Source organism: Setaria viridis, chromosome 9 (genome assembly GCF_005286985.2).
Source record: "Setaria viridis chromosome 9, Setaria_viridis_v4.0, whole genome shotgun sequence".
Taxonomy (NCBI): domain Eukaryota; kingdom Viridiplantae; phylum Streptophyta; class Magnoliopsida; order Poales; family Poaceae; genus Setaria; species Setaria viridis.
Genome location: NC_048271.2, coordinates 55,904,798 through 55,915,717, shown reverse-complemented (window position 1 = coordinate 55,915,717; position 10,920 = coordinate 55,904,798). Strand labels below are relative to the sequence as shown.

The 10,920-nt window shown below is 46.4% G+C and overlaps 1 protein-coding gene across 1 annotated transcript; it reads left to right on the top strand.

The window, feature by feature from the left end:
* The first annotated feature begins 3,312 nt into the window (after positions 1-3,312).
* On the top strand, positions 3,313-10,661 carry LOC117838957 (homeobox-leucine zipper protein HOX10). The gene is made up of 19 exons (XM_034719171.2): positions 3,313-3,673; positions 4,061-4,432; positions 4,521-4,680; positions 4,981-5,063; positions 5,147-5,237; positions 5,341-5,436; positions 5,683-5,796; positions 5,897-5,980; positions 6,074-6,229; positions 6,323-6,397; positions 6,627-6,733; positions 6,820-7,003; positions 7,473-7,661; positions 7,900-7,980; positions 8,475-8,609; positions 9,097-9,422; positions 9,521-9,626; positions 10,072-10,221; positions 10,355-10,661. The coding sequence occupies exons 2-19, from the start codon at positions 4,194-4,196 to the stop codon at positions 10,499-10,501; spliced, it is 2,523 nt and encodes an 840-aa protein (XP_034575062.1). The 5' UTR covers positions 3,313-3,673; positions 4,061-4,193; the 3' UTR covers positions 10,502-10,661.
* The last annotated feature ends 259 nt before the right edge of the window (positions 10,662-10,920 follow it).

Sequence of the window (10,920 nt, the reverse complement as noted above, 5' to 3'; positions counted from 1 at the left end):
CATCCGCGCGTGCATGGATCGATCAACGTAACCTAACTACCCTAATTATTTTAGCTACTTGTTGGCTTTGGGGTCAGCTTGCTTGTTTATCTATCGACTGATGACAGAAGATTGGCTTATCCCTGTCTCTGAGTCTGCCATTAGATTAGCTCAAGAGCGCGTCCTTGCTTCAAGATGAATGCAATGCGGATGGATCGATCGTCACCGAGCATGCCTGCGATGAGATGAAGCAGATGCAGACCATATCTTCATTCTTTTGCAAGCCAACCAGCGGCGAAAATTAAACGGACACCAATCGATAATCCGACGGAGGGCCTCTCTGCAATTAATGCAATCAGAGGCTTGTAACGAATTATTATCACATTTTATTACAATGCTAAAAGATAAAAAGGGTAAAACATGGTCACACAAATACAACAACGTTCGCCCATAACTTGGACACTAATCCTTGCCACTTGCCATAGGCAAATAGGCATGCGGCAATAATGTGGTAGGAACCCCAAGGATAGATGTAGAAAAAGTAAAGCAGCAAGCATTGACGCTGCTTGTTCCTCCTGTACTACTACTAGTTTGGTGAAATTGGACATGTTGAAAATCTGTAGTAGAGGGAAAGATGTTGTACTACTACTAGCTCATTGATATCACATACGGATCGAGTACACCGTACCTGGATGGCCGGCCGGCAGCAGACATGCACAAGTGTACCTCCCAGTCCTTTCCTTCGCTTCCCATTCACTACTGCTCCTCATCAAGTGGCAGGGGCCAGGGGAACAGTGCCGCGTGGGCGTGGCCCACCTCGCAGTGCCCCGCTACAAAGCCTAGCAACCTCCATCACCCATGCGCTACATGCTGCGTAGATTTGCTCACATCGACCTAATCTACGCATGCGCTACATGCTGTGCAGATTAGCTTACCTGTTACTCGCTCCCGTTTCAAAAATTATATATATTTGATTAAAATTATAGGGAGAATCACCAAAATTTATACTATGAAAATGTATTTAATGAAAAAATTAATAGTGATTATTTGGTATCATGAATATTAGTACTTTATTGTATAAATTTGATCAAACTTGAAATGTTTTAACTCTTAAAAAAATTAGAATGAATCGGAACGGAGGGAGTACTACCTTGGACAACCGTCAGTAGAGCGAGGCCGCATCAATGCCTTTGCTTAGATGAAAATCAAGCTTTAACCTACGTATACTAGTGGTAAATTAATGTTAATACTATATAAAAATACGGCGACGACACTGTACTCCAGTTGCAACTGTAGCAACGCTTTTCACGGTGCACGCTGGCGTGAACGGGAAAAGGAAAAAGGCACCGTTTGGGAGCAAGCGAACCAACGCCCCGGGGTAAAACCGTAAAAGAAAAGGAGGCCAGGCTTTCTTTTCACTGCCACAGCCCGCAGGCCGCAGGACAGCAGCGAGCGTGCCGTCCGCCCACCCACTACTCCACAGTAGAAAAGAAAAACGCTGGCCCCACGGAAGCTGCACGCGCGGTGGCCCGCACGTCGGTGTCGGTGCCACAGCCCGCAACGGAACGGGGGAGGCCGTCGTTACCTGCGACGGAACGGACAAATCCCATGCGCCGAGTCCACCAACGGCGCCGCGGGACCACCACGCTCCTCGGCGCTGGAACGCCGCACCCACGCAAGGCTCCCCTTCAACGGGGGGGCATTCCCGTCATTCCGGCGCTGATTTGAGCGCGGCCCCCACCCACCCCACCCGCGCGCCCGCCGCTCCTCGATGCCCGCGTCCGGTTCCCGGCCGTGCGGGACCCGCACCGGCCCCCACGTACACCGAGCCTTTCGTACGCCCTGTGGACCCCGCCTGTCTCCGTCTCCAACTCCCGTGGGCCCCGCGCCGATTCAATCAGCCGGAAAGCTTAGCGCAATCACGCGGCACCGGGCCCCGCCCGCCCGGCGCACCTGCACCGGGGGCACCGGCTCGTACTCTTCCTCCTCCTCTACCTCTCTCCTCTCTCTACCATATGTTTGGTTTTGGAAGTGAAATGGGTTGGTTCAACCCATCTCATATTTGACGAGGAGGGTGGAGTTTATTCTAGTTTATTAACGATGTTAGCAAACAACTGTCAGTGGGCCCACATGTCATCCGCACGGCCCACCTGTTATCCACCTTTTATTTCACTTCCTTCTTTAACGCATTCTCTTTCCACTCGCCACCCCCGCTCTCCCCTCGCCCGGCTGCCTGCACGGCTCTTCCTTTGCCGGCCGGCTCCTCCCGTCGCGCCTCGACGCCGTGCCTGCCCGCTCACGCCGCGCTTCCACGCCGTGCCCGATCGGCTCCTCTACGCCGCAGCCACGAGCTCCTGCTATGCCGGTCGGCGCCTCGACACGCGACGACCATGTCCTTGCTTCACCTGCACCCCCGCTGACGGAGTGCGGCGTGCGTGGGAGCCAACTGGGTCGGCATGGTCTGCCCATTTTAGGTAGCGTTTGGTTTTGGGACGATGTGGGTTGGAGCCGACCCATCTCGTGTTTGGATGAGTGGGTTGGAGTTGATCTAGTCATTTGTTTGGTTGAAGAGGTTGAGAGGGTTGGGATGGATGTCTTTTAACATCGTTAGTTGTGGGCTCCACCTGTTAGCTGCGGGGCTCACCTGTCAGCCTCTCTTTTTTTCCTCCCTTCTTCCCTAGTCCTTCCTTTCTCCTCTTGCTCCCGCCGGCCCCCTCTCCTCCCACTCCTCCCTCTCCCGGCGATGGCCGGTCTCCGCTCCTCCCACTCCCGCCGGTCCCCTCTCCCGTCGGCCTCTGCTCCTCCCTATCCCGCCGGCCCCTGCTCCTCCTTCTCCCGCGTCCGGCGTCGGCGGGGCTGGAGCTCGCTCACCCAGCGGCGGACTCCCCCGCGCCGGCGACCTCCCCTGCCACCTCCCCGCGCCCGCCACCGCGCCGCTCCTCCCCAGCGCCGCTCCTCGCCAGCCCCGGCTCCTCCCCGCCTAGCGACGACCGCGCCAGCGAGCGCAGTGACGGAGCGCGGTCTCTTCAATTCGGTGGGATGCACTCGACCCAGATATTGGGGGAATATTTCCTCTCTGGGTCCAACCTAACCCACACCTTCTCCAATCAAACATGGATCAAAATGAGTCGAACCCATTGCAACTCACCTCGACCCGGTAACTAAATGCACCTTAGAGAACCATTCCAACCCGTATTTAACCTAACCCATACATTTTTGAACCAAGTACAGTGCTGGTCCGAGCCAACCCAAACCAAACACACCAGTGCCCCAGGCGAGGCGGGTATATAGGCGTGCAGCTGCAGTACAGTGCCCCAGGCCTCTTCCTTCTCTCTCTTCTTGGCTTGCGGCTGCTCGCTGCTGCTGCGGCTCCACGTCTCTGTCTCCGCTTTAAGGCTGTCACCTTTCCCCATCCCCTCGCTCTCTCCCTCCCTCCTCAATTACGACGCCACAAACCCTAGTACCACCACCAAGCGCCGGACGGAGTAGCTACCTGCCTGCTGCGCCCCTTGATCCGATCCGTCCGCCGCCGATCGATGGGAGGCGCCGCGGGAGGCGGCTCAGGCGCGGGGAGGCTCTGAGGTTGCGCGCTTGTCTTCTCTGCTCTACGGCGCCCGCCCCCAACCGTGCGTGCCGGTCGGCGACAGCTAGGGAGCCTCGCGGGCGGCCTCGCCGCCGTCTGCTTCCTCTGCAGGTCAGAGCTAGGGGTCCCCGTTTGGTTTTGCATTTCTGCTCTTGCCTCGTCCTTGCCTGTGCCTGTGTAGATCTCACTTTGGTTTGGTTGTCTGCGCTTATCCATTCGTGTTGTGGATTTGATCACTTCAGGGGTATGGCATTTTTGGGTCTGCGATTTTGTTTTGGCTAAGGCTACTACTGCCTCCGTTTCAAAAAAAAAAAGGCTACTACTGCCTTTACTCTCCGTTTCGCCTTCCCTCCATTCTGGGAAATTAATCTCCCCAATTATCTGTTCAACGACCTCACCATTTTTGCTCTCTGCATTTCCATCCCTCGTAGTATGCAGTTATAGCAAAATTCCGCGACGTGCCCCGTTCACAATTCTCCACTTCCTTTTCCTACCCAGGGATCTTCGCCAACTGCAAGGTCACGTGCGAGCGGCAGCTCAAGTGTTGTGAAGGGCAGCGGACAACTAATAACTAATTAAGAGGAAGGGGACGAGGTTTGTGTGGTCTGGATTTTGCGTCGGGAAGGGAACAATGGCTGCCGCGGTGGCGATGCGAGGGGGAAGCAGTGATAGTGGTGGATTTGATAAAGTCCATGGGATGGACTCGGGGAAATACGTGCGCTACACCCCAGAGCAAGTTGAGGTTCTCGAGCGCCTCTACATCGATTGCCCCAAGCCAAGCTCCTCACGGCGCCAGCAGTTGCTGCGGGAGTGCCCCATACTTGCCAATATTGAGCCGAAGCAGATCAAGGTTTGGTTCCAGAACCGAAGGTAATTGGACCAGACACCCCTACCTCACTAGTTCTAGTGAAGAATGCGTTCGATATTTCTTTTCTGAAATATGCCTGTCTTGCTGTAGGTGCCGCGATAAGCAGCGCAAGGAGTCGTCTCGGCTTCAGGCTGTCAACAGGAAGTTGACGGCAATGAACAAGCTTCTTATGGAAGAGAATGAGCGCCTTCAGAAGCAGGTCTCTCAGTTGGTTCATGAAAATGCGCACATGCGGCAGCAGCTGCAGAATGTAAGTTTTGAACATGCTAGCCTTTGTTGATACCGTATTTGTACTATGCTGAGTTGGTGGTTTATGTGAAGTGAAGTCCAGTTCTGTGCATTACTTTGTACCTCAAGTGCCAACAAACTCATGCCAATGAGATGAGACTGTTTTTTGGGGGTTGGTGCATGTAACACCTATTGCAACCCTGTTGTGCATGTGCATCAGGTGGTGTAGAATCTATTTAATATTGATCCTTGGGGTAATACAATGCCAACCGGAGTATTCTACCATTACAATTTCCTGATAACATCCATTAATTGGGTACAGACTTCATTGGCCAATGACACAAGTTGTGAATCAAATGTGACTACACCTCCAAACCCTATAAGGGATACAAGTAACCCTTCTGGGTAAGTAAATCGTCTGGGAATCAGGAGAATTGCGTATCATTGCCATTTCAAGAACCATAATGTGATTTTTGTTCTTGTTTCAGACTCCTTGCGATTGCAGAAGAGACCTTCACAGAGTTCCTCTCAAAGGCTACTGGGACAGCTATTGATTGGGTCCAGATGCCTGGGATGAAGGTTATATGCCAACTCTGATTTCTTGTTCTTTAGCTTACACACTGCGTGTTTTTTTTTCCAGATAAGTGCTAGGTGCTAACTACATTTTGTTTTGTGATATTAGCCTGGTCCGGATTCGGTTGGTATTGTGGCCATTTCTCATGGTTGCCGTGGTGTTGCTGCGCGCGCATGTGGTTTGGTTAATCTAGAACCAACAAAAGTAAGTATTTCAACTGTTTGGGACTTCATGCTACCTTTATGGATATCCCTCATTTTTTTCTTTGTTCTAGTGTGTTCATCTATACCTCCTTAGATTATGTCTCGTAAAAAAACCCTAAATCTTTATTTGACCGTACAAATGCCCTCGAATATTTTCATCTTTAACCTACCAACAAATGACAAATTTAACTGCTTTTTATTATTTACTTTCAAAAAATTCTGTTTATGATATGACTGTGTTCTGCAGGTCATAGAGATCTTGAAAGATCGTCCATCTTGGTTCCGTGATTGTCGAAGCCTTGAAGTGTTTACAATGTTTCCAGCTGGAAATGGGGGGACAATTGAACTTGTCTACATGCAGGTGGGCAATTTTGTTTTGCTGCATTCATGATGCTTCTTCAGCCTTTCTGGTGAACTGCACGATTCATTCTGTGGATGCTATTGTTTTTATGTTCCTACAGATGTATGCCCCAACTACATTAGTCCCTGCACGTGATTTTTGGACGTTACGATACACAACAACAATGGAAGATGGCAGCCTTGTGGTATGTGTGAAGCTGAACTGCAGTTTTATCTTTATTTCCTTGATAAAGAACAGGCCAGGACATTATATTTGTTAACCTTCCTCCATCTCTAAGGTCTGTGAGAGATCATTGAGTGGTTCCGGGGGTGGTCCGAATGCAGCCTCCGCACAGCAATTTGAAAGAGCTGAGATGCTTCCAAGTGGGTATTTAGTCCGCCCATGTGAAGGTGGCGGTTCGATCGTGCATATAGTGGACCATCTAGATCTCAAGGTCTGGTTCCCACTTTATATTTGTATTTTAATCCTTCAACACTTTCAGTTTGTATGTTGTCCATTAATGATTGTATCTGGTTTCTTCTTTTAGGCATGGAGTGTTCCTGAAGTGCTTCGGCCACTGTATGAGTCTTCTATAGTAGTTGCACAGAAAATGACTACTGTGGTACATTCTTGCAATCTGTTTGATCCAATGTTTTCAGTTTAAATTTGTAAATTTTGTTGAAAAGATTGACAATCATCAGTTTCTGGGAAGCTATTTATTCATGATTGAAATAGTCTTTTGTATATGTCCTAAAAATGAGTAATGACCACTTATTCTTTTTGAAACTTCGAATAGTAGTTCTTATCGCTATACTTGATGCTAAAATTTACAAGCTGCTTTATGTATCCAGGCACTGCGCCACCTTAGACAAATTGCTCAAGAAACAAGTGGGGAAGTAGTGTACGCCTTGGGTAGGCAACCTGCAGTCCTAAGGACCTTTAGTCAAAGGCTGAGCAGGTAATTTTTATTGAACTTCCATCCCAACTCTCATGTACAACTTGTTGTCCAGTTAAAAACATCAAACCATCTTATGCTTCCATTAGGGGCTTTAATGATGCCATTAGCGGTTTCAATGATGATGGCTGGTCTATAATGGGTGGAGATGGAATTGAAGACGTTGTCGTTGCTTGCAATTCAACTAAGAAAATTAGGAATAACAGCAATGTGGGCATTACATTTGGAGCCCCTGGAGGCATTATTTGTGCAAAGGCATCCATGTTACTGCAGGTAACGGTAATCGCTATGTTGTGAGTTCCCTGGATTGCTGAGGTCTGACTCTGTTAAGTGTTAACTTTAAGATCGTAGTACTTGATTTGAACTTCAATGAATATTCCTGGCTGTGCACCTCATTGTTGTTAATCTATGTATATGAGATGCTATAATTGCTTTTTTAGATTTTGACTTAGTAATTGTACCACAATTAGTGTTAAGAGAAAAGTAGCACAATAGATGCATTGGTCGTACAGGAACATTGTACACACAGATTTACGGATCCTACTGAAATGCAGTGGTGGCAGTTGCACCCTCTATTTGGTGATTGGAAGAGGTCCTGCCCAATTTGAAGTAAAAAAGATGTGATATTGATATGAGTGTTTTTAACATGATAATTACCAACATAGCTTCCCCATATACAAAAGTTTTTTATAAATAAAGTCAGCCATGCAAAATCCTTACATGTTTCGCATTGCTATTCTAGAGTGTTCCACCGGCTGTACTGGTTCGATTTCTGAGGGAGCATAGATCTGAATGGGCCGATTACAACATTGATGCCTATTTGGCTTCATCATTGAAGGCCAGTGCGTGCTCACTTCCTGGGTTGCGACCTATGAGATTTTCTGGGGGCCAGATGATCATGCCACTTGCTCACACAGTGGAGAACGAGGAGGTATGTTTGCGGTTGTTTCTATGGAAAGCATGTGTCCTTGTGATTTGTGAGACCTTGAGTGCTATAATGTAATTGAAATGATATTAATTACTAATACTGAGCTATTTGGTTTCATTCACACTGATTTTGTTACCTTTTTACATTCCCACCATTAGTTTCATTCTCATTGTTGGCTAGTGATATTAGATGTACCATGTGACATATTAATTACTGTCATTAACTACCGAATAATTCCCAGATTCTTGAAGTTGTCCGCCTTGAAGGACAATCCCTTACTCATGATGAAGCTCTTCTTTCAAGGGACATTCACCTTCTCCAGGTAATATTTGGGTCATCGCTTCTTTTCTTTTGAGGTCCTGCATTGCCTCTCACTGAACAAAATGCGTCTAGTAGCACAATATCAATGTTATTTGGTAGCTTCTAAATGTTATGTTTATAGTCTCTTTCACATTATAATTATTTTGTATGCTCATAGGATATGGTGGTTTATCTATATTTGGTTAATTGTCTCTTTTACAGTACATCAAATGATCTAATCTGACAGCTGATTAGATTAATAACTGGGCCATGTATGTTTAGTAATACTATTGGAGACTTGAACAAAGAAATAGGTCCAGCGTCCAGGGTATCCTGAGCAATTTTTAGACTGTATTGTTTATTCTGTTACTCCCCTTTTTAAATATATGATGTGTAGGACAAGCAAATTAGCTCATTTATTTTGTCGATCACTTGAAAAGGTTGACCATCCTACAAAAATATTTAGTTTATATCATGTATGAATTGCTAATATTTTCTTTGTTCTTTAATTTTCAGCTATGCACTGGAATAGATGAGAAATCTGTGGGTTCCTCATTCCAGCTTGTGTTTGCACCTATTGATGAACATTTTCCGGATGATGCTCCATTGATTTCTTCTGGCTTTCGTGTCATACCACTTGATATGAAAACAGTTAAGCATCGCCAACTACAGTATCTTTTTCATCTTTTTTCCCCTCAGGCAACTGCTTGTTTTCGTTGCTGCAATAATTGGTAGTGGATTGTGGATTATCCACAATAGGTCATTGACATGCTATAACTTGATTCATATCTAGTGTAAAATTGTTCATCTGACATGTCAAATTCTTTTCCAATGGTAGTGTGTTCAGTGTTCACCACAAATCATTATCTGTTTAGGTCTTTTGCTTGTTTTTTCCATCATGTCTTATTTTCCCATTTCGCATCAAAGACTGACAGTTCTGCTATTGGCATACTGTATAAAGAGATTGTAATATTTTCTTAGAAAAATATTGCCCTTTGTTCTAGCTAACTGTAATTTGTTACCTAGTCATTTGGCCATCTGTAGCTAAGAGGTCTATTCTAATTTTAAAGTATACACTAGTTTTTGTTCCTTGCAATTCCCTCCCCACTGCAGTTTTTCACTATTGTATCTCATGCAGGATGGTGTACCCTCTGGTAGGACGCTAGATTTGGCATCTAGTCTTGATGTGGGTTCTGCCACACCCCAAGCCTCAGGGGATGCATCTCCAGATGACTGTAATTTGAGATCTGTGCTGACAATCGCCTTTCAATTCCCTTACGAGATGCATCTTCAAGATAGCGTTGCAACTATGGCCCGCCAATATGTTCGTAGCGTTGTTTCTGCTGTGCAAAGAGTTTCCATGGCTATATCTCCCTCCCAATCTGGTCTAAACGCTGGGCAAAGGATGCTTTCTGGCTTCCCTGAAGCAGGCACACTGGCTAGATGGGTTTGCCAGAGCTATCAGTAAGTGAAGTTATAATTGTCTTTCTATGGCGTTTCTGATATGTCGCAAATTCTTTTCAACTGTAAGTGCATGATTGGTTTTTTGGGCTCCAATGTAGTTACCATCTAGGCGTGGAATTACTTAATCAATCAGGTGAAGGTGGTGAGGCATTATTGAAAATGCTCTGGCATCATCCAGATGCTATTCTTTGCTGCTCTTTTAAGGTATCATACAAGTCCGACTCAAATCTACTTTTTTTTTATATATATTTAATATACTTCTAAAGTAGAGGCAGATACCTCAGCCTGCGATGTTTATGCTTTTGCACTACAACATCTGTGCTGCCTTTTGAACCTAAAAGAAAAAACTTGATCCAAGGGGAGAGACATCCCAAAAGGCATTGCCTGAAAGGTCGAGAAAAAGGCACCCTTCAAACCTAATAACAAATTATATATGATTTATGCATGAGTAGATGAGCTTGCGCCTTGCTGAATGTTGCAGTCAAATGTACATTTCTCGTATCCAGTTCGTGACGTTATTCCTGCTCTGAATGCTATGAAATAACCTTTTGCTATCATGTGAAAATTATTTATTCTACTCCGCAATGAAATTTTGAATATTATGTGTGAAGTTTGTGATAATCATGCTGGATCTCTTGTGTTGTCTCAGGAGAAACCTATGTTTACGTTTGCCAACAAGGCAGGGCTTGACATGTTAGAGACATCCCTTGTTGCCCTACAAGATCTGACGCTAGACAAAATCTTTGACGAGTCCGGAAGAAAAGCATTGTTCTCGGATATCTCAAAATTGATGGAACAGGTTAGAACCGCTTCCATGCACCCCCGGCATCAAATCATCCTTCACGTCCATATGATGAATAATTGCCATGCTCTTCAGTTTTGAATGCCCATATATATGACAATAATTTTCATGGTTTTATTCCTTGTTTTAGGGTTACGTGTACCTGCCGTCGGGAGTGTGCATGTCAGGAATGGGTCGCCATGTTTCATTCGATCAAGCTGTAGCGTGGAAGGTGCTAGGCGAGGACAGCAACGTCCACTGCCTGGCTTTCTGTTTCGTGAACTGGTCCTTTGTGTGATGCCGAGCTGGTCTGATTAGCAGATCCATTTTTGTATGATCTCGACGAGGGAAATCATCAGCCGTGATAAGCCTTATGTTGGTTGCACTAGTTCTAGGTCTTGAATCCAGTGTATTTTATGACGAAACTGGAAGTTATGCAAGGTCTGATCTCACTTCCATTTGTCTCCCGGCCATACGCTGGTGTTTGTGTTGTTGGAGACGCTTGCATTTCGTTACTGATTTATGCATCGAACCTGGCGCATCAGATCAATCTTTGACGGCTCCATTCAGATGGAAGTTGGCAAGGCACCTGGGATGGTTGTCAATCATCACCGTGGCAGGATAAGATGGGCACATGCACATCTTGGTAAAACCGGAACCGAGCATTTCAGAGGACAAATCTGAAAATCGCTGATCATTCAACCGTCGAAGAACCAC